Genomic DNA, 24,061 nt, shown 5'->3' with positions numbered 1-24,061 from the left:
CCTTCTTTGGAGGTCTTTAAGCAGAGGCTTGACAACCATATGTCAGGAGTGCTCTGATGGTGTTTCCTGCTTGGCAGGGGGTTGGACTCGATGGCCCTTGTGGTCTCTTCCAACTCTATGATTCTATGATTCTATGATTCTAGGTTTTTAAGCTGAGGTTGAATGATCATCTGTCACGAATGCTTTAGTTGAGGTTCCTTCATTGCAGGGGGTTGAATTAGAGCATGGGTAGGCAAACTAAGGCCCGGGGGCCGGATCCGGCCCAATCGCCTTCTAAATCTGGTCCACGGATGGTCCGAGAATCAGCATGTTTTTACCTGAGTAGAATGTGTCTTTTTATTTAAAATCATCTCTGGGTTATTTGTGGGGCCGGCCTGGTGTTTTTCCATGGGTAGAATGTGTGCTTTTATTTAAAATGCATCTCTGGGTTATTTGTGGGGCATAGGGATTCGTTCATTTCCCCCCCCCTTCAAAATATAGTCCGGCCCCCCACAAGGTCTGAGGGACAGTGTACCAGCCCCCCGCTGAAAAAGCAGCTGGATGGAGCATGGTGTTGATAATGCCACGGTTGCAGGTTTGATCCCCATATGGGACAGCTGCATTGCAGGGGGTTGGACTAGATGATCCTCAGGGTCTCTTCCAATTCTACGCTTCTTTGTAGAATTGTAGAATTCTTTATTTGTGGGGCCTGCCTGGTGTTTTTCCATGAGTAGAATGTCTGCTTTTATTTAAAATGCATCTCTGGGTTATTTGTGGGGCATAGGAATTCATTCATTCCCCCCCCCTTCAAAATATAGTCTGGCCCCCCACAAGGTCTGAGGGACAGTGGACCGGCCCACAGCTGAAAAATGTTGCTGACCCCTGGACTAGAGGGTCCTTCCAACTCTCTCTGATTCTCTGAATAGCCTGAGCTTGCTGATGGAGCCATGCTATTTTGGAGCCATGACAAACACTACTTTTGAGTAACATAATTCAGACTTCTCTGTTTATTCAGAGGAAGGGTAATGGACAAACGTTGCCTAAGCAAACTTCAAGTCAGACTTGATTTAACTGTTAATTAACCCTGGCGGCAGAGTGGTTTGACTGGTTGGAGCATTTTGTCGCAAGCTGACTGCTGTCTCCTGCCGGAGAACATTTCCTAAGAGTTAAAATGTCAGACATCATTTTGATGTCCCAACGAAAATTCTTAAGAGGTTTACATCATACCAATTAAGAACTAAAAGCAGTCATTATTTTGGGTTTACTTATAAAGCCCGTGACCCACTTAGACGGGCTTTGGGATCTACCTGTGGGTTGCGATCCCCAGGTTGAAAAGACTGCTGTATATCAGAGGATTCCTGAGAACTGTGTGTTCAGTTTCTGTACCATCATGCTGCTTTCTTTTGCCTCTGGAAAGAAGGTTTATCAGGTTTTATACTTGATAAAAGGTAAAGGGACCCCTGACCGTTAGGTCCAGTCGTGGCTGACTCTGGGGTTGCGGCACTCATCTCGCTTTATTGGCTGAGGGAGCCGGCGTACAGTTTCCGGGTCATGTGGCCAGCATGACTAAGCCGCTTCGGGCAAACCAGAGCAGCGCACAGAAATGCCGTTTACCTTCCCGCCGGAGTGGTACCTATTTATCTACTTGCACTTTGACATGCTTTCGAACTGCTAGGTTGGCAGGAGCAGGGACCGAGCAACGGGAGCTCACCCTGTTGCAGGGATTTGAACTGCTGACCTTCTGATCGGCAAGTCCTAGGCTCTGTGGTTTAACTCACAGTGCCACCGGCGTCCCTATAGTGGGACAAAATAAATGCGCGTGACACTGTGGGAAGTGGCTTTTCTTTCAAGCTACTTTCTCTTCCCTTTAAAACCTATTCTGTCTCCAGCCAGAAAGAGCATATGATGACTGGTTTGGCTAATGTGTATAGTAAACACTTTGAGTGTCGACACCTCAAAAGCTACTTTTTCTCTGTGCAAAGGTCATTTTTTAGCCTTCCTTGCCATACCACTACTTGCTTCCCTTCAGAGCAGCAATTTAAATTGGTTTTTGAATTTGTCTGCTGTTTTGAATTGCTACCTTTGCCGGATACGTTTTGTATTTTTAATCTGGTTTTGTATTATGCTGATTTTTGTAAACAGAGATGGGGGTGGGGTATAAATGGATAATAAAATAACATTACTCCTTCCCTCGGCTTCTTACCTAAAACAGGAACCTATGACTGAGAGTATTAACTGTACTAACCTCATGCTAAATGTCATTCTCCGATATTAATTCTGTAATGGAATTAAAAATTTGGTACTAAAGAAAAATATTTGAACATGAGTGAACCCACACCTATAGATTTAGAAGCAAAATGGCGCCACCCCAAAATAAAGTCATTTTGGAGAGGGGAAGATTCCTAGTACAGTGGTACCTCAGTTGTCGAACGCTTTGGAAGCCGAACGTTTCGGTTTTCGAACGCCGAAAACCCGGAAGTAAATGCTTCCGTTTTGTAACAATATTTGCTGACTGCCCACTGCACCTCAGTTGTTGAACGTTTCGGAAGTCAAACTGTCTTCCAGAACGGATTACGTTCGACAGCTGAGGTACCACTGTACATGGAAATATATTAGTTTGTATATTAAAATGTTGTTTAAATGTCCTGGTAAGGCCCCTTGAGCTTCTGGGACATACATAATGCTGAGCATGTCGGCTGGGGATGGAGCGATTGGCCTGCTTGAGCTCTAAATAGATTGTTCCGAGGAGAGATAAAAGTAGATGCACATTGGGGGATGAAAAACCACCCCTACCCCCTGCCACATGTCCCAAAGAGCACCCAAAGGCCCCTATGCCAGGCTGAATAGAAGCAATCCTGCTTAGGGGCTGGGCTGAGGAAATGTGGCGTCATTTTGTTGTGGGTGTTGTAGCAACGTTCCCATGTAACCTCTGGTTCCGTACTACTACTGGGACTGTAGCCATACCAGAGCCTAGGTCTATTAAAAAACAAAAACTCTGGGATGTAATCCATTGGAGCAGTCAAATACAACATTCCTTGTTTCCCTAGAGTGGACACAGACAGGGGGATGTTCCTCCAGCCAGAATAACTTCCTGTTACACCTGGTCTGGAGCATCCTCCCCCTGCATGTGACCAGGTAGGTGGGCGTGACCCCGGGAGACCCCACAAAAGGTGCAGTCACGTAGCTATCCTTCTCTTTTTGCTCTCTTTTCCCTTCTGACTCTTTTTGATTCTCTTGGACTGCACTGCTGGCTCTCAGCACATGGGAAGAATCCCCACATGGGATGAATCCACACCTTTCTCTGTAACTATAAGCCAAAGCCTGCCTTCAGGGATCATACTGTGAACTGAATGTAAGTAAGCTTCTTGCTACTTTTGAAGAAAGACTGTTGTGTCTTTATTCTTTAGAGAGGGATCAAAAGGGGACTTACCAGGAATAAATCCAATCTGGGATTGCCAGACTGGATTGCTTAACTAAAGAGATTCAAAGGAATCTGCAAATTAGCTTCCTGGTGTACAAGGGAAATGTGCCCTGCTACGTGACTCACTAGCGTGAGGGAGGGAGGATAATATTTAATCAATATATCCTCTCCTAATATCCATAACATTCCCACAAAAACAACCCAGTATCATTCCAAATCAATATGCATGTGCATCTATCTCCTTTCCCCTTCCCCCAAGTTTTGCAGTCCAAACCTATCTGCAGAAGGGGAATTTATCTGTGTGTACTGTAATTGCCTCCAGGTCAGCAGCAGTGTGTCTAGAGGACTGAAATGTTCTGCTGCTGGTTTTTGAATGCTGTTGGGTTTAATGCCATGAGAGTTAGGGGGGGCTATCGGTGCAACCCTAACCCTAAACTCTTCTGTCTCCCCTTCCCCTCTTTTTCCTCACAGTGGAGTCCCAGGTTGTCTGGCTTCTCGCTGCGGCTTTGCGTACACCTGGCCAACACTGTGAGTATACAGCCGTTCCAATCTGATTAGTCTTTGTCCTTTTTAAAAGTATCTTGTGCATATCTAGAACTCCTATCCTTGTTCTCAGTGAAGCCAGACCCTCCCAAGATGGAGCAGTGATCATGAAGGAACTTGAGCAGCCTAGAATGGCCCAAGCATGCTTTGTATTTCGAGCACGGCTGCAGGAACTTGAGCTTCCTGGGTTTGGGCTCTGGTTGTTAATCAATCATTGCACCTGTTTCCAGCATTCGGGTTTTCCATGCCTTCACGTGGGTTAGCCAGGACAGCAACACATAATACCTCCGGCACAAGAGGGGGAGGTAGTAGCAGGCTGGGAATAATGTGAAGATTTGCAGAAGGACAACAAAATCTCTAGCAGTTAAACCTGAAATGGGAGGGGAAACCCACAAAAACCAGCCTGATAAGGACTCAGCAGCACGGAATCCTGAGTAGCAAAGTGGCGTGCGGGATGGGAAAACGGGGAGGCGAGGCAGCATTTTGTTGTGGCTCCCACTTGTACTAGGAAAGTGAAAGGAGAACAGGAGTTGGCAGTCAAAAGGAGATGTACTTTCAGTTACTGCTTAGCAGTAGTTCCTTTGACTTTCATGAAAAAAAACATACTACACTGAAACATTTCCTGGTTTCAGGGCATGTGACTGACTTAGAGAGACCAAGCAATCTAGCTCAGTCTGGGTTTGATGTGCAGAACTGTAAGGACTGCATCTTCTTCTGCTAGTCTCAGTTATTTACACTTAACTGCAAAAAATAAGGGAAGGAGTGGTCCTGTGCTGCTTTTGCTTTTGCTTTTGCCATGTGATCTAAATTCAGGGTGTGGTTGTGCTCCGTGCTTCTGGTTCCCTGCAAACTGCATGCCTTTGAGACAACAACAACAACAATAATTATATTTTTTTATAATAATAAAATTTTATTTCTATTGCACCCTCCCCAGCCTACATGGGACCCCCTTTTCCTAGCTGAAGGGGTCTCCTGAAGGAAGTCCTTCAGCTGCTGCCAGGGCTGTTCTGCAAGACGCTTTAATGTTTGGGAGAAGTCATCAGAACACATTTTTTGGTGTGGGGCTAAAGCATCCAACTTGTTATGGTTCCTTGATGAAACTCCGTCCTGGAAGCTAGGCAAGTTCAGGCTGGCCAGCGGTTGGATGGGAGTCTGCTTGAGAACCCAAGGGATGATGCTGAGAGCTCTTTGGGGGGAAAGTTGAATTCCAAAACAATGCCTTGCGGTTGGACTAGATTGTAGGAGAACCTTGCCGACCACTGGGATAGCTGCTTCATTTCTGTACGTTGGTGATGAAGCTCATATACTTGTTTTGATCAGATAAAGCTTACACAGTTGCCCACAGCACTGCAGAAGTTCCTGTGTGTAGGCAAAAAATGTGTGGGCTCCCTGAGTGCATATATTTTTAGGACAGGCAAGCCATCATCAGGACGCGGGTGGCGCTGTGGGTTAAACCACAGAGCCTAGGACTTGCTGATCGGAAAGTCGGCGGTTCGAATCCCCACAACAGGGTGAGCTCCCGTTGCTCGGTCCCTGCTCCTGCCAACCTAGCAGTTCGAAAGCACATCAGAGTGCAAGTAGATAAATAGGTACTGCTCTGGCGGGAAGGTAAATGGTGTTTCCGTGCGCTGCTCTGGTTCACCAGAAGCGGCTTCGTCATGCTGGCCACATGACCCGGAAGTTGTACGCCGGCTCCCTCGGCCAATAAAGCGAGATGAGCGCTGCAACCTCAGAGTCGGTCACAACTGGACCTAATGGTCAGGGGTCTCTTTACCTTTACCTTTAAGCCATCAAAACTGGATTGCGACTAATTGTACTGTTGAACACAATAGAATGAGATGCGTCTAAACCAGATTTGGCACACAAAATGTGTGTTCCTGTGGGGGGAGGACTGCTTCTCTGCCTCTCCATCATTGCTCCTGCGATGAGACACACCTGGGCTCCTAGTCACATTCTTTTTTTAATGGCTTTTCTACACTTCACAACCTGTTCCAGAAACAGTGGAGGGAGCCTTATCATTGATGCAAGGCCTGACCAGTCAATATCATGCGAATCTGGCTCCTGCTGAATTTCTGCTAAATATAATCCCAGAGAAGAGATGAAGCATATGCCCAAAATGTGTTGAATATGCAGCAGGTTTGCCCCTGAAATTATGTGTATATTTAAGCAGCTCAAGATAATCGACAGCAAATCTACTAGAACTGCAATTATTTTATTTGTTTTTATACCCACTTATAGGCTTTCGGACAGCATTTTTTAGTTCCACTTCTAATGCGGTGAGTATTTTTTTATTTTAGAGTTCAAACTGGGAAGCAGATCTGTGTTTCTGGAAGAAGTGGATTGCATTCAACATAGCGCCAAGGAGACTATTCTGCCAGTGCAAGGATTTCTCTTTGCGCAATGGAATGCTCTCCCCTTCTTCTCCCTATGCACTCTAATACATACCTCAGGTTAAAGTTGCTTCAGGTCGAGCATTTTTGGGTTGCGCTCTGCGGCGACCCGGAAGTAACGGAATGCGTTACTTCCGGGTTTCACTGCTCGCACATGCACAGATGCTCAAAATGACGTCGCACGCATGCGCAGAAGCGGCGAATCGCAACCCACGCACATGCAGATGGCAGATGCGGGTTGCGTTCTCTTCAGGATTCGAACGGGGCTCCGGAACGGATCCCATTCGCATCCAGAGGTGCCACTGTATCTGCAAGGAAGGGGATCATCAACTCTCCAGAGCAGATTTGGGGACAGCACAGTGCACATGTCAGGGAAAGAGAGGGTGGAAATTTGTTATTGTTTAGTCATGTCCGACTCTTCGTGACCCCATGGACCAGAGCATGCCAGGCACTTCTGTCTTCCACTGCCTCCCACAGTTTGGTCAAACTCATGTTTGTAGCTTCGAGAACACTGTCCAACCATCTCGTCCTCTGTTGTCCCCTTCTCCTTGTGCCCTCCATCTTTCCCAACATCAGGGTCTTTTCCAGGGAGTCTTCTCTTCTCATGGGGTGGCCAAAGTATTGGAGCCTCAGCTTCAGGATCTGTCCTTCCAGTGAGCACTCAGGGCTGATTTCCTTCAGAATGGATAGGTTTGATCTTCTTGCAGTCCATGGGACTCTCAAGAGTCTCCTCCAACACCAGAATTCAAAAGCACCAATTCTTTGGCGATCAGCCTTCTTTATGGTCCAGCTCTCACTTCCATACATCACCACTGGGAAAACCATAGCAAGGTGATGTCTCTGCTTTTTAAGATGCTGTATGGGTTTGTCATTGCTTTTCTCCCAAGAAGCAGGCGTCTTTTAATTTCGTGGCTGCTGTCACCATCTGCAGTGATCATGGAACCCAAGAAAGTAAAATGTCTCACTGCCTCCATTTCTTCCCCTTCTATTTGCCAGGAGGTGATGGGACCAGTGGCCATGATCTTAGTTTTTCTGATGTTGAGCTTCAGACCATATTTTGCGCTCTCCTCTTTCACCCTTATTAAAAGGTTCTTCAGTTCCTCCTCGCTTAATGTAATTTGTTGTATTAGTGCTAATCCTTGCACTAGTGCAAATAATTCATAGAATGCTGTCCAGTGTCTACATTTTACAGATTTTCCATAGGCCATATATGGAGGAACTTGTGGATGGTTGTTGCTTTTCAGCATCTTCTGGTGCTCTGATTTGATTTGGCTCCTGCTTCCAGTTTTGCTGAACTCTGCAGTTATCTGGGTGCTGGTATTCCCTTCTGTGTTGAAGAAATGAGCCTGTGGGATCTGTTTCCTATTTTGATGCCTTGCTTGCCTTAATACACATTCTGTATCAAGCATGGTGCGCTTGGCAATGCCTGACACAAGCTACTGGCATCTTGAAGGGGCGGGTCTGAATAGAAGCAGCACCGTATCCCAGCCAAGGCAAAGTGCAGAAGATGAGTGGCACCTTGGCACTTCTGGGGGGTAATACTAGCATTTTAAACAGATGGTCTAAAATTCTTAAGACGCCAAGTCCTCTATCTTGCATGCATACTGAGCGCAGCCAGCTTTTTGCAACCGCATCGTGATGCATTTATACACCACAAAGTTGCGTTTTGGGGTATATATGTGGTTGGTTTGGTTAAACAGTCCAGAATTCACAGAAAACTCCCATGTCCCACTGCAGGGAATACAGCGGACAATTTTAGCTGTGCAGACATGCAAAACTAACTGTGCGTCTTGTGTTTCCCAATTAACTTTTAATCAATTTGGCATTACAGTGGTACCTCAGGTTACATACGCTTCAGGTTACATACGCTTCAGGTTACAGACTCTGCTAACCCAGAAATATTACCTCAGGTTAAGAACTTTGCTTCAGGATGAGAACAGAAATTGTGCTCTGGCGGCGCGGCAGCAGCAGGAGGCCCCATTAGCTAAAGTGGTGCTTCAGGTTAAGAACAGTTTCAGGTTAAGTTCGGACCTCCGGAACGAATTAAGTACTTAACCTGAGGTACCACTGTAATGGTACTCAATGGGGGCCACTTCAACAAGATACTGGGTACAAGGGGTGAGATTCAACTAAGTTTTATTCACGGCAGAGATTCAACCAAGTTTTACTCATGGCAGACCCATCAAAATTAACGGACCTAACTTAGCCATGTTCATTTATTTCACTTGGTCTGAATAGCAACTTCGGCTCACTTCTCACATGTGATCACAACCTTATTTGGGTGGGTGGGGAGAAATCAATAACGGAGAGTTTGGGAAACCAACTGTTTCCTTCTCTCCATTACTTGGCATTATAACAATGATCTGGCACAACGTTTGTGCCCATATGCTCTCCCTGCCCTCTGGGTTCAAAGGAAGGAGATATGAAACTTCCAACCACAGTTGCCTGGTTTACCCAAACATGGGAAACTGCTGTTTGTTTGAAACCATGGTTGGAAGCGTCTCCTCTTGTGGATGAAGAAGAGTGTCAGGGAAGAAGGCATTGCGCCTCATCATGGTTTCTATGCTTCAGAGGATCCTCTGAAGGTAGCCTGGATATTGGAGGTGTGGGAAAGTGATTTAACTTGTGACTTAGAATCTGTGGATGCAATGAGACATCCTTCCGAGTCTTGGTACCCTCCTGATCTTGCTTTTTCCTTTTTTCAAATTAAAAAAAAAAAAGCTGTTTCTTGACAGTCATGGAACTACTGGTGTAAAAATTGGTCTTCTCTGCTAAAATCTGTTTGCCAAGATGGTTTTTATTGGCAGGATCTGCAAGACCTTCTTTGTAGCATCTTGTTGAAGGAAAACTATTGGCGACAGAGAAAACGAGTGCAATTCTGAATTAAAATGTTGCCACGCTCCCTTCCCTTTTCAAGCCCCCATTTCACATACTTATTTGCAGGGTCAACAACTTTACCGCCCTGCGCTTCCTTGATATTGCCGAAGACCCTACGTTTGTGCCAGTAGTCGCTGAGGAAGAGAAAAACAGCCATTCAGAGTCTGAAAATGTCTTGGAAATTCTCCCCAAACTGGTGGAAGCAAGGCAAGTACAGAAATGGAAAGGGGTGGGAGATCTGGGGCGCTGGGAACAGGTGAAAACGAGCTGCATTTGGACACTAGATAGCTCAGGGGAAATCATTTGCTGGGAAAGTGGAAGAGGCATTTACTATGCTTCCACACGACCTCTTCCACACCATAGCTGTCAACCGTCTTTTATTTGGCGAGAAACTCCCTTATCCCAGCGCTGTGTCCCGCTGCTGTCCTTTATTGATGATGTCCCTTAAATTTCCCAGGTTTCAAAGGAAGCAGCTCCTCTCCCTCCCTCCCTGCCGGCCAGGGAGGAGGGAGGCTCCAACTGGGTTGCTTGGCTGCGTTGCTCACCCAATAAGGAGTCCAAGAACGACTGGGGGGTGGAGCTTGCATGCCTTGTGCCGATCAAATCGGGCGCATTGCCTGGGGACTCGCCTTTGCTCAGCACTTCCCAGCGGAGAGGTGACGGTGGTTTTCCTTGCTGCATCCCCTTTGCCAGGTTGCTGCGCTGTGGGAACCACCGCTTGAGGCTTTGTTTGGCTGCTGGCTGGGCTTTCTGCCTTTGGCTTGGAGGGGCTCAGAAGTCGAACATACCTGTGTTTGGAAAATCCCTTATTTTGGCAGCTGATCCCTTATTTTCAAGGCTGCTGGTCCCTTATTTTCAAATCTGTAAGTTGACAGCTTTGTTCCACACGACCAACATGGAACTGCAGGCTGTTACAACATTTTATGTGGAACGTTGATCCACCACTTCTGAGATATACTCGGAGTCGAGTGTGGATTTCATGCTCTTTATTCAGCTCGTAGTAGTGAGGAATTGGAAGTCCCCCCGAAATGTCTGCTTTAAATACATTATTTACACAATGGGCCCCACATGATTGGCTAATTCTGGGATTCTCCTGTAGGCCAATCAGGTTATGGATTCACTCCCACCTGGAGTTGGATTGGGTGGCTCCTGTGGACCAATCAGACTGCTGCATTCTGGATCCTATTGTTCTAGGACCAATCAGACTGCTGCATTCTGCATCCTATTCAACTTAGTACATAACAACTTCCCTGCCAATCCACTCAGTCGTCTGTGTGGAATTCTTGATTGCCTATGATTCCTAGGCAAGTGGTTAAATATGCAGCTGCTTCTGTTGAAAACAAATGTTTAGTTAAGAAGGGCAGTCATATTTATCATATTGGCTCCTGTTCTTTATGTATATGGAACATATAGGCGTGTGTATGATGCTGTTTGTGATTTTACTGAATCCTTCCGGAATGGGTGAGGGAATCTTCTTCCTGTCAAGTGCCATGTTCCCTTGGAGGGAAATTTTGGTGGTGGGACCAGAGTGTCACTTACCGTATTTTTCTGTGTATAACATGCCCTCGTGTATAAGACACCCCCTATTTTTGGGGACTCAAATTTAAGAAAATGGGGGGAGGTTGCCCCCGTGTATAAGACTACCCCCCTTTTTAACATTTTTTTTTAGTAAAAAACCCTAGTCTTATACACAGAAAAGTACGGTATTTCCCCCTCTTTCTCTCCCCCCCACCGCCCTTCTTCCTCACAAGGTCTCGGGTGTGCAGAGTATTTTCTTTGTAATATTAATAAAAAGAACAAGAAGTGTATGCCACCCATCTGACTGGGTTGCCCCAGTCACTCTGGGTGGCTTCTAGCAAAATATACAAGCACAATAAAACGTCAAACATTAAAAACTTCCCTATACATGTGAATTTGGGGCATCTGTCAGCAACATGCAGTTGCTTCCACAAGGTCCTAACAGGCAGCAGAAAGCGAAGCGTTATTGGTCATCGGCACAAGCTGTTTAGCTGTGGATGATGAGAAATGAGTGCTGGGTCCACGATGGCTCGATCATCCATCTCTCGCTCTCAGGCGACCAGCGCCATTCTCTTTTGGTCTTTACCTTTCCTTTCTTTACAGTTCACGTTCCGCTCGCCCTATGTTCAACTTCAAAGGGGTCCAGGATTATTTGAACTGCTACCGGTAAGTGTTTGCAGGTATGCAGCAAAACTGTCACGTGTCCCCGAAGCGGGACTTTGTAGCCTCCCCAAAAACAGAAATGGGCTCCCAAAGTGTGGAATCGAGGCATCCAGCTCTTTGGAGACCCAGTGATTGATACCTACATGGAGGCAGTGTGGTGTGGTGGTTAGAGTGTTGGACTAGCACTTGGGAGACCAGGGTTCAAGCCCTGCTCAGCCATGAAGCTCACTGGGTGATTTGGGGCCAGTCACATTCACTCAGCCTAACCTCCCTCTCAAGGCTGTTTGTGAGGATGAATAGCAAGCCTTGGAGGAAAGGTAGGAAAGAAGCATAATGAATAATAGAGACGCTGCCATTTAGAGATGGATTTGGGTACAGCTTCCCATGGCCCCAGCCTGACTGTGGGGAAGTGAGCAGGCTTACATGGAGACTGTTCTCTGTTTGCTAGATCCGGCGAGGTTACACCACTTCAGGTCGCCAAGAACATTATTGCCACGTTGGAAGATGACGAGAGGTCCAGTCTCCCCCTCCAAGCAATTGTTCAGTGGGACCGCAAAGAGATCCTCAAAGTAGGTGGGCCGAAGCTGTGCTACTTTGAAATGAAATGAAATGAAATTTCATTTATTACGGCCATAGGCCCATACAGGTAAAAACAACACATAAATAACAGCTTGTGCCGTAGGGGAAAAAAAGCAATCGCTAAAACACCACTATAACAATAAAATACTATAAAATGGAAAGGCATACTACGCCTTAATTAGCTTGTAGTGCTCCTTGGCGTCGCTTTTGGGAAAGGACAGCAACTAGGAACCTAGCCACCTTCAGGGTCGTGTGGGTATCCTTGTCCTGCAAGATTTGGGCAAGGTGGAATTTTGGTGGGGTACCCTCTAGTTTCTGTATGATTGATCCCAACAAATTTGCCCGTGGCACATTAAACAAGGGGCAAGTGAACATAATGTGCTGGAGCGACTCCAGCGTCACCTTATCACATTCGCACACGGCGGGGGCTTGGCCCTTTGAGAACCTATGTCCCAGGACATTGGAGGGGAAAACATTAAACCTCGCTTTGGTGAAGGCCAGTCTATGGGCAACAGTCGAAAGGGAGGAGAGGTATGATGGAACGCAGTAAGTTAAAGTGATACCAATGTTCTGAGGCGAACAAACACCTCCCCCCAGCGTATAATTTCGCTGTAGATCGATGTCATCCAGTCTTTGGCGGATCAGTCTTTGAGCAGTGATTTGGTCTAGTTTTAGGGAATCTGAGGGAGAGATTCCATAACTCAGGAGTTTGGCATGAATTCTACTAGTCCAAAGGCTAGAGAATTCATCTCGCCATAGGCATTGGACAAGGTAATGGTTTGGTAATCTATGCCACAATGATAACCAGTAATTGAAGACTTGCTTCCACAGGCAAGTTTCTAAGGATGCGACCTTCAATTCTAGTCGTATGGCTGCGTTGCTTACGCACAGGGGGAGCATTAGGAGCCGACGTAGGAATTGGCTTTGCAGAGTCTCAAGGGGAGCAAGATCTGTCATCACGGCCCAGAGCGGGGCAGCATAAGCAAGCACGGCAACCACTTTTGCCTTGAACACCTTTAAGGCCGTGGGAACATGCAAAGCTCCGTCCGAAAAGAAGAATCGGAGGAGCGCATATGACAAGGTTTTGGCCTTGTTAAGTAGGTGTTGAATTTGAGCTTTCCACCCCAAATTGTATTGAAAAATAACTCCTAGGTATTGAAATTTTAGGACTTGCTCTATTTTTGCTCCACCAAGCTTCCATTTGTATAATCTCCGGCTTCTGGAGAAAATCAGAATCTTGGACTTAGCATGGTTGATGGTTAATTGATTGAGTTGACAATACGTGGCAAAGATCTTCAGAGCTCTGGTTAGTCCAACACGTGTATAAGATAGAATTACCGCGTCGTCCGCATATAAAAGGAGTGGGCAGCGGTAGTCCGCTAGTCTAGGCGCGTGTGTACTAGGAGATGAGTTAACTAGGGGTGCTCGCATGTCGCTGATGAATAGGTTGAATAGGCAGGGAGCCAATATACATCCTTGGCGCACTCCCTTGTTTATTGGTATCGAATTTGTAAGGTCGCCCGCTGGAGTGAATCTCACTCTGGCAAGGGTACCTTCGTGGAGCTGGCTTATGAGCTACTTTACTTAAAGGGCTCATCTAAACATTACGCGGGTGGCGCTGTGGGTTAAACCACAGAGCCTAGGACTTGCCGATCAGAAGGTCGGCGGTTCGAATCCCCGTGACGGGGTGCGCTCCCGTTGCTCGATCCCTGCTCCTGCCAACCTAGCAGTTTGAAAGCACATCAAAGTGCAAGTAGATAAATAGGTACCGCTCCGGCGGATAGGTAAACGGCGTTTCCGTGCGCTGCTCTGGTTCGCCAGAAGTGGCTTAGTCATGCTGGCCACATGACCCGGAAGCTGTATGCCGGCTCCCTCGGCCAGTAAAGCGAGATCAGTGCCGCAACCCCAGAGTCGGTCACGACTGGACCTAATGGTCAGGGGTCCCTTTACCTAAACATTACACCAGTGGTTCGTTTCCCAAGGCTGTGGTTTACCACACTGGTGTGGCAGAAGAGGATAGCAAGTGTGGAGGGAAGGTTCAAGGACAATCAAAGAGACATTTCAGTGTAATTTAGTATAATATCAACATAATTTATTTATAAAAGGTTAGTTTCAGCCAAAGGCGACTCTGGGGTTGTGGCGCTCATCTTGCTTTCTGGCTGAGGGAGCCGGCGTTTGTCCATAGACAGCTTTCTGGGTCGTGTGGCCAGCATGACTAAACCGCTTCTGGCGCAACAGGACACAGTGGCGAGTGCCAGAGCGCACAGAAATACCATTTACCTTCCCACCAGAGCGGTACCTATTTATCTACTTGCACTGGCATGCTTTCAAACTGCTAAGTTGGTAGGAGCTGGGACAGAGCAATGGGAGCTCACTCCATCGCAGGGATTCGAACCGCCGACCTTCCGATCGGCAAGCCCAAGAGGCTCAGTGGTTTAGACCACAGCGCCACCCGTGTCCCTAACACACACACACACACACACAGAGAGAGAGAGAGAGAGAGTATTCACATTATAGCAACGGTTAGGCAGCCTAAAACCTGGTGGCTGGATGTGGCCCAATCGCCTTCTCAATCCAGCCCAGTTATGGTCCAGGAATCAGTGTGGTTTTTTCATTAGTAAAATATGTCCTTTTATTTAAAATGCATCTCTGGGTTATTTGTGGGGCATAGGAATTGGTTCATTCCCCCCCCCCAAAAAAAAAAATAGTTCGGCCCACCACATGGCCTGAGGGATGGTGAACTGGCCCACGGCTGAAAAAGGTTGCTGACCCCAATATAGTGTTGGAATACTGCCAGGGAGACAATGGCCATCATGCCTCCACGTCGTCTGCGGACGATCATCAGTCTCCCGTGGGAACAGCATCGGTCAATTAGCGACACGAGCCTCAGACACATTTCAGGACTCATGCACGCCCTTTTCGCAGAGTTTCCACAACGGAAGATTCACCCAGAAGACCATATTTTACAGCTTTATTCAATGTTGGTCAGAACAAAGGAAAAACATGACTGCTTGCTTCAGTGTCGAGGAAACAGCCAGAAACAAAAGCTATATACAAAATGGAAACTCCCTGTGAGCAGGAAGTATGCAGGCTTGTGACACACAACAGCTTGCTCCCTTTTTAAGGAGGAACGGAAATATCCTAACATATAGCTGCTGGATGGAGCATGGTGTTGATAATGCCAAGGTTGCAGGTTTGATCCCCATATGGGACACCTGCATATTCCTGCATTGCAGGGGGTTGGACTAGATGATCCTCAGAGTCCCTTCCAATTCTACGCTTCTTTGCTTCTGTGCCTCTCTTTGAGAGCCTCCGGCTATTTTTCTACAGTTCTCCACAACGTATTGTTGTGCGCAGGGATTTTAAACTTTTGACAAATATGGGAGACCAGAAAAGAGAAAGGCTTCTTTGTGGGGATGAGATGAGTTTGTTTCTCTCAAGTGAGACGTTGTACAAATGAGATGGCTCAGCAAAATCAAGCGCCACACCTCTCCTTTAGTTTGTATACCTACTTAAGTTACATATTATGTAAGAGGCCCGTTTATCATTATATTTGGGGAAGGATTCATATTCTTCTGTAGCTGCATTGTTTTATACTTTTATCATCATATTATAAAGTAGTTGTGTTCTTTATTATAAATAAAGCACTGCTGGGAGTCGTTCCTTTCTGCTTTCCAATGTATTTTGTATCGGGGGGGGGGGTGGGAATTAGTGTGGTGCGAGCAAATTTTTGTTCTGGAAATGTGGCCCAGAGGAAAAAAGTTTGAGAACCACTGCATTCATTGCAGCTTTTGGCCAGGGGGGAGGAGGGTCTGATTATTCCCTGTTCAGGTTTTTAGTGTGTGACATTTTAATGTATTTTTAATCTTTGTTGGAAGCCTTCCAGAGTCGCTGGGGAAGCTCAGCCAGATGGGTGGGGTACAAATAATAAATTATTATTATTATTATTAATGCTGAAGCCTTTGACTCAGACCAGGTTGGGACTGCTTTGGTCTGCCACCTGTTCTTATCTCTCTTCCTGCTCAGATGGCGGAGGACTCCACCGCTCGCTATCAAAGCAAGCAGACCCTCTCTCTTTTGGATGGGATCCCAGTGTGCTTGAAGGAGGAGATTAAAGTGGTAGGCACAGTCCGCTTAGTTGCCTTTGCTGAATAAGGCCAGTCTTAAGAAAGGGAGGTGGTGGTCTGCCTGAATTATCGCTGCTGGGTTTGGGATTGATCTGAGGAATGCTGCTTGGACTGCCACAGGGGAAAGAAAGGGGCAGCTTGGCTGCGCTCACCAGGAATCGCAGCATATTGCAGCTTGTGTGTTTGTTTAACGAGAGTCTTGTGACACCCTAAAGAGACCTAAGACATTTATTATGAAATAGGCTTCCTCGGATCACATTCCACTTCATCAAATACAATGAACTGTAGTCCTAAACTGGCGAGCGTATGAAAAGAACCAGCAGCGGAACATGAAACTCTTAATAACTTTTATTTTATTTTTATACTTTTCAAGTTTCTACATTTCACTAATTTTGCAATCATTTTGACCTTTCAAAACTTGACTTCCTTCTCCTTCTTTCTGCAATTCCTTAAATTTATATTTAATATTTTCTGCATATCCAAATTCACTTAATTTGCTCATTTATTCATCTATTTTAAATATATACTCTTATGAAACTGCAGGTTATTACAATAACCCTGCCAATGTTCTTATCTGTTTACAATTTATCTGTAAATATCCAATAAACCATTTCCATTCTTTTATAAAAACTTTATAATCTTGGTTTCTTATTCTTCTGGTAAGTTTTGCCATTTCTGCATATTCCATAAATTTTTGTATCCGTTCTTCCTTTGCTGGGACCTCTGCTTCTTTCCATTTTTGGAAGAGTAACATTCTTGCCGCTGTAGTAACTTACATTTCTATACATTTTAGGTAGTTCTGTTCCTATAATTCCCAAGAGAAAAGCTTATGATTATTTTTTTTTACAAAGATTATTTTAAACATCCTTTTCATTTCATTATATATCATTGAAATGAAATGAGACTCTTAATCTCGGGGATGTGGGTTCGAACCTCACGTTGGGCAAAAGATAGCCCTGTATTTCAGGGGGTTGGACTAGATGACCCTCATGGTTCCTTCCAACTCTACAATTCCAGGATTCTATGAGGAAAAAACATTCTATGAGGAAAAAACCCTGTGGAAAAAAACCACAGGAGCCAGTGTGGTGTAGTGGTTAAGAGCGGTGGACTCGTAATCTGGTGAACCGGGTTTGCTTCCCCGCTCCTCCACATGCAGCTGCTGGGTGACCTTGGGCCAGTCACGCTTCTCTGAAGTCTCTCAGCCCCACTCACCCCACAGAGTGTTTGTTGTGGGGGAGGAAGGGAAAGGAGAATGGTAGCCGCTTTGAGACTCCTTAGGGTAGTGATAAAGCGGGATATCAAATCCAGACTCTTTTGATTCCCTGCATTTTTTTAGGTGCCCTATCATCACCGAAGTGGAACGCAATACCTGGGCATGGAGCCAGAAACCGAAGATGCCACTGCGACCCAAAAGCTGCGAGAGGCTGGGGCCATTATTATCGGTGTCTCAAACATGCACGAATTGGGTATTGGAACCACTGGCTGTAACCCCAACAGGTAAAGTAGTGTGATGGGATGATGAGCTGCTTGTGCGCGAAATTCTTAGTCCCTCAGAGTTTGGCTAAGTCCACAAACCTCTGTCTGTAACGGAGCTCCTTAAGCATGGCTCCGTCAGTCGCTGGTAGAATCCGACAGTGGGCGTTTACGGAATTTCCTCCAGCATAAAAGCTCCTTAACGGAAACGCGCCTTCTGGACTCTCGGCGCGACAGTTTCCGGCGAGGAGTGGGCGTCCCTATAGGAGGTCCTGAAACCTCCCCACTGTTTTCGCTGGAAGTGTCTCTGAGCCATCCCTCCGACTCACTTTCCCTTGGAGCTCCTTCTCTCCCCCTGCTGGTTCCCTCCTCAGCTGATAAGTCTCTCCCAACCTCTGTGAGCCCTTTCGCCTCCTGTTCTTCCGATGGCAGTTCCCTGACAAGTAGCTCATATTCATTAAATAGGGGCTTTTTGATGACACTGAATGGAGCTTTCCTTTTAAAACATGAGCAGATTAAGAAAGGTGATAAATGTGAAGCAAAGCATTATATTGGAACGCTCAAGTTAAAGGGTTGGTGAACATTTTTGGTCAAAAGGGACCAGACAAAGTCTGAATTGCGATTATGTTTAGAACCACTAGCTATTGCTGTCAGCAGTAAAATCCACTTTAAAGAAAGAGATGTGAAAAAGGGAGAGTTTAAAGTAAGTCTTTATGGTATTAACACTGAATTCTGTGGTTCCTTAAATGATAATATGTGTGTTGTTGTTGTGTTTAATTAAATTTGTATACCACCCTATACCTTCAGGTCTCAGGGCGGTTCACAAGGCAAAATCGCAATATAAAAACAGAATGTATAATAAAAATAAAAGCAAGAACGACCCACTAACCCCGCTGCCCACTAAAGAGGCTGCCCTTTACCATTTGAATGGTCTCTGCCCAGTGCAGCCATTGCTGAGCTCTCGGTGGCTCTGTGAGGCTAGGCCAGTGGTTCCCAACATTTTTGGCCATGCCCTACCTATGCATCTCTACAATCCTGATGCCCCCCCCGTGACATATACAGTGGTACCTCAGGTTACGTACACTTCAGGTTACATACGCTTCAGGTTACAGACTCCGATAACCCAGAAATAGTGTTTCAAGTTAAGAACTTTGCTTCAGGATGAGAACAGAAATTGTGCTGCGGCGGCGTGGCAGCAGCAGGAGGCCCCATTAGCTAAAGTGGTGCTTCAGGTTAAGAACAGTTTCAGGTTAAGAACGGACCTCTGGAACGAATTAAGTACTTAACCCAAGGTACCACTGTACCATATTTTTCGCTCTATAAGACACACTTTTCCCCTCCTAAAAAGTAAGGGGAAATGTGTGTGTATCTTACGGAGCGAATGCAGGCTGCGCATGCAGGATAGCCTCCCGAAGCCTCCTGAGCAGAGCAGAAGTGCTCCTGCTGTGCTCAGGAGGCTTCGCGTTGCTTTTGATGAAGCCAGGAGAGCATGAGGGATCGATCCCTCTTGCTCGCCTGGCTTCGCTTTGCTGGAGAGCTGCTGCGAAGCTTTCCCTCTCTGCGCAGCGCCCCCTCAGTGAAGCGGGAGGAGAAATGGAAGGGGCTCCATTTCTCCTCCCGCTTTGCTGGAGAGGCGCTGAGCAGAGAGGGAGAGAACATTTTTTTTCTTGTTCTCCTCCTCTAAAACTAGGTGCGTCTTATGGTCGGGTGCGTCTTATAGAGCGAAAAATACAGTGTGCTTCTTATTACAGTGGTACCTCGGGTTAAGTACTTAATTCGTTCCAGAGGTCCGTACTTAACCTGAAACTGTGCTTAACCTGAAGCACCACTTTAGCTAATGGGGCCACCCGCTGCCGCTGCGATTTCTGTTCTCATCCTGAAGCATAGTTCTTAACCTGAAGCACTACTTCTGGGTTAGCAGAGTGGGTAACCTGAAGCGTATGTAACCTGAAGCGTATGTAACCCGAGGTACCACTGTACTCAAAAAAATGAACTCCTATTCATGTGGAAGAAACCTAAAAGGCCATTAACTTGGTCTAACTCATTCTCAAATTGCCCCCCCCTAAAAATCAAATTGCCCCTCTGTGGAGCGTGTTCCCAATGTTGGGAACTACGGGACTAGGTGGAGCATGAAGACTGGGTGCCATGCCTGTGCCTTGAACCTCACCTGCGTGTCAGGATGAATGAATGAATTTATTAATACGGTCATAGACCAGCTTCAACACACACAATATCACAGATCACAAAAAATATCAGTAATACAAGGGACAATATGCAATAACAAGAATTTAAATATAAAAATTAAAATTGTTAGCGTGCCCCCTGTAATTAACATTTAGGGGATTGGACATTATGGGATACCACTTGCTTCCTGCGATTGATTGGAGACGCACAGAATTTAGCTACATTTAATGTAGTCTTGGGCTTCTTGTCCTCTAGCAGTAGTTTTAGACTATGGTATTCCGATTCTTTCCTAGACTTTTGCAAAACAGGTGTAATAAAAGTCAAACGTATATCCTCATAAAGACAACAACGTAATAGTACATGTGAAGCAGTTTCAACTTCCAACGAACCACAAGGACAGACCCGTGCTGTGTATGGTTTACCCTCAAATCTGCCCCGTGTCAGGATGTTGAGATCCTTCCCTTCCTCCAACGGTCTTGGTGGCACTGCCTTCAGAATGTTTCTCTGTCTCCCTCCAGATACCACGGTACGGCGAGGAACCCCTACAACCCCCAGCACTTCACTGGGGGCAGCTCTAGTGGGTCAGCAGCAGCCGTGGCTTCAGGTGAGGCTGTTGAATGAGTTGGGGAGGCGGGAAGAAGGAGAGTGGCAGTTCAACAGAGGCATCCGTCGGTTCTCTTGTGCCCTTGGCAAGGAAATGTATCCCCCGTACACAGAGGCGTAGGAAGGTCAGGTGGTACCCGGTGCGGAAAATTTCTTGTCATCCCCCGCCCACATTGATTTTTTTTATTATTTGCCTGCAAAAATGGTTTTACGTTATTTCATATTTTCTTACAAAGGAATGTGGATTCTGGGCCCCTGATAACAAGTAGGCGATTGTGGACTTAAATCTACAGGATGGATTGTGTTTTGGCTCCACTGAATTGAAATTTCAGCCTTCACGACATATGAAAAAGGCCAAGTAAACAGTTATTTTCATGGAGGAGGGTCAAGATATTAACTAAAATGCATGAAATTTCAGATATGGCTGTATAATCCCTAGTGTAGTAAGATAAGACCTTTGGAGCAGGCATTTTTTTTTAAAAAAAGTTTTTTTATAATAATTATTTTTTTTTTTGTATTTCCAAAACCGAAAAAAGAAAAATTACAAACATCAAATTCAACATCCATATTCATTTTCTAACATAAACCTATTACATAATTAACGAAATTAAAATATACCGAATTACTATAAACTTCTCTTTGCTGTATACAAATACAACACAGAAATTTTATATTAAAGCTTTTATATTATAAATAATATTTCAAATTCCCCTATACCTTCACCCATGTGTGATCTCATTTTTATTTTTATTTTACTTCTTCCGTCTTGTTGTGTTGTTATAATTTAATCATTGTTCAGCTGATTCTTTTATTATTTCCTTGCTTACCCCTGCACGTTTTACACATTATCTATTAATATTCCAGTTCTGGAACCTTATTTTTTCTTCATCATATATTCCTTCATTGCCTCCCACTCTTTAATCTCTGATTTGAATTGGCTCTAATAGTTGCTGTCAATTTTGCCATTTCCACAAACTCACAGAGTCTACTTTGCCATTCTAATAATGATGGTGTTTTCTCCCCCTCCCAGTTCTTCGAAAAAAAGTTTTTTATGAACCACCCTAGTAGGGCAGTAATCGTTCCTCCATGATGGCACCCGGGCCAAACCGCCCCCCCCTTCCTACACCCCTGCCCATACACATACCACCACAATGGACCAGAAACTCAACAAGTTTGCTTTTCATAACCTTTTGCACTCCATCAGTGATAGAGCTGGGCGATAGCTGGTTATCGCCAGCTAAATATCACGATATCTCAATATATCATGATATATATCGGCAGCAGCGGAGGGCATTGCTGGGCTTCCCTGCGGCGGCAGAGTGTCCCACCATACCTCCCTGCAGTGGCAGGTGTGCCACGCTTCCCTGCAGCATCAGGGGCCTTCTCATGGAGGCAGAGGGTCCCGCCGTACCTCTGCAGCGGCGGGGTCCCTTCCAGCTCTACAGTTCTGTGATTCTGAGGAGATTGTGTGGGGGAATGCAGAACTAGATGGTTTCCCTCAACGGAAGACTCGTAATTCTGCTTCTTTTTGTAGGCCTTTGCCCGTTGGCTCTTGGTACAGATGGGGGCGGCTCGGTGAGGATCCCTGCGTCTTTCTGTGGCATTGTGGGACTCAAAGGTAATCTTCTTTGGTGATCACTCGTAGCCGAGTAAGATTGCCTTCCATAAATACGGTTTTAACAGTGAGTCTGTAAGTCACTGTGGAGGCCAATTCTGGATCCACACGTCCTTCCACAGTGGGGACATAGGTTTCCGGGTGGGAGTTGATCACGGTGAGGGTTTGCCAAGCATGCCTTCCTCTTAGCACGTTTCTCCCTTTCATCCTGAGTTTGAGCGTCTTCAAAGCCCATGACACCTTTGGTAAAGGCTGTTCTCCAACTGGAGCGCTCGCAGGCCAGTGTTTCCCAGTTGTTGGTGTTTATACTACATTTTTAAAGATTTGCCCTGAGAGAGTCTTTAAACCTCTTTTGTTGACCACCAGCATTACGCTTTCCATTTTTAAGTTCGGAATAGAGTAGTTGCTTTGGAAGACGATAATTGGGCATCTGCACAACATGACCAGTCCAGAGGTACCAACGCACCGTTAACCAATTAACTGTAGCAAGAGGTCTAACTAGAGATGGATAATTCTCTGTTTATCATGAGAGCCAGCCGTGGCACCACAGCCACCGCGGGAGCTTCATGGCTGAGCAGGGATCAAATCCAGCACTCCATCCTGGGTACTAAGACCCTTGCTTGGTTTGGTGCTTGAAGCAGGGGAAGGAGAATATGAAGCCCTTCCATATTTCCCCTTCTGTAGGCTGCTGCTTGGAGCCTGGCATGATCCATCGCTCAGGCCAGACTAGCCTCTGGCCTCTCCTTTTGGCCACCTGCTACTTCATCATGCCTCTAATCCACTTGCTTTGTGTCATCTGAAGGTACCTTTGGACGCACCAGTGAATTTGGCTGTCACCCTCTCTCATATTCTACCGTAAGCCTTGGTAAGAAGGAGGTTTTTGGAGTTGTCTGTCTAGCTGAAGAAAGTGTGGGTGCACCTGCTGAAAACTTGTTCCGTCATGCCTTTGCAGGCAGTTAAGAAAATAATAATAATAATAATAATAATAATAATAATAATAATAATAATAATTTTTTATTTGCACCTCGCCCATCTGGCTGGGTTTTCCCAGCCACTTTGGGTTTTCCCAGCCACTTTAAAAATACATTAAAATGTCACACATTAAAAACTTCCCTAAACAGGGCTGCCTTCAGATGTCTTCTAAATGTCAGGTAGTTGTTTTCCTCTTGGACATCTGACGGGAGGGCATTCCACAGGGCGGGCACCACTACCGAGAAGGCCCTCTGCCTGGTTCCCTGTAACTTTGCTTCTTGCAGTGAGGGAACTGCCAGAAGGCCCTCGGAGCTGGACCTCAGTGTCCAGGCAGAATGATGGAGGTGGAGACGCTCCTTCAGGTATACTGGGCCAAGGCCGTTTAGGGCTTTAAAGGTCAGCACCAACACTTTGAATTGTGCCCGGAAACGTGCTGGGAGCCAATGTAGGTCTTTCAAGACCGGTGTTATGTGGTCTCGGCGGCCCGCCCCCAGTCACCAGTCTAGCTGCCACATTCTGGATTAGTTGTAGTTTCCGGGCCACCTTCAAAGGTAGCCCCAAGTAGAGTGCATTGCAGGAGTCCAAGCGGGAGATAACAGAGCATGCACCACTCTGGCGAGACAGTCTGCGGGCAGGTAGGGTAGTTGGCTGGTTTCCGATTTTAATTTTGTATATCATTTTTTAAAAATTATATGACTTCCAGTTTTTTTTAATGAATAGTGGCATGTTTATAAATAGATTAAAGCTTGAAATAGATTAAAGTGAACAAGCTGTCTTCTAGAGAGGAGCTCATGCCTGGCCTTCTTAGGTCAGTGTGAGCTGGGAGCTAAATCAAGGTTTGGTTTAGCATGTTGCAACCAGGACCTGTTGCAAAAGTGGCTTCAGTATACCTGAAGGAGCATCTCCACGCCCATCGTTCTGCCCGGACACTGAGGTCCAGCGCTGAGGGCCTTCTGGCAGTTCCCTCCCTGCGAGAAGCGAGGTTACAGGGAACCAAGCAGAGGGCCTTCTCGGTAGTGGCACCCGCCCTGTGGAACGCCCTCCTATCAGATGTCAAGGAAATAAACAACTATTTGACTTTTAGAAGACATCTGAAGGCAACCCTGTTTAGGGAAGT

The 24,061-nt window shown here is 46.0% G+C and overlaps 1 protein-coding gene across 2 annotated transcripts in view; it reads left to right on the top strand.

Moving 5' to 3' along the window:
* LOC310752615 (uncharacterized protein) overlaps positions 1-24,061 on the top strand; it is a 36,965-nt gene that overhangs the window by 2,655 nt on the left and 10,249 nt on the right. For both annotated transcript variants that reach the window (XR_014542998.1, XM_083593398.1), the window contains exons 2-11: positions 3,872-3,928; positions 6,182-6,219; positions 9,277-9,417; positions 11,332-11,394; positions 11,840-11,960; positions 15,997-16,089; positions 17,434-17,594; positions 20,273-20,358; positions 21,892-21,975; positions 22,775-22,837. Coding sequence is in view for 1 of the 2 variants with exons in the window: in XM_083593398.1 (XP_083449524.1) it covers positions 3,872-3,928; positions 6,182-6,219; positions 9,277-9,417; positions 11,332-11,394; positions 11,840-11,960; positions 15,997-16,089; positions 17,434-17,594; positions 20,273-20,358; positions 21,892-21,975; positions 22,775-22,837 (907 nt within the window). In the remaining variant the exon portion in view is untranslated. The remainder of the gene's footprint in view (positions 1-3,871; positions 3,929-6,181; positions 6,220-9,276; positions 9,418-11,331; positions 11,395-11,839; positions 11,961-15,996; positions 16,090-17,433; positions 17,595-20,272; positions 20,359-21,891; positions 21,976-22,774; positions 22,838-24,061) is intronic.

Source organism: Podarcis filfolensis, assembly GCF_964270895.1.
Source record: "Podarcis filfolensis genome assembly, chromosome: 17".
In the NCBI taxonomy this organism is placed as follows: Eukaryota; Metazoa; Chordata; class Lepidosauria; order Squamata; family Lacertidae; genus Podarcis; species Podarcis filfolensis.
Note: the sequence above shows the minus strand (reverse complement) of the source record. Positions and strands in the feature narration are given on the sequence as shown.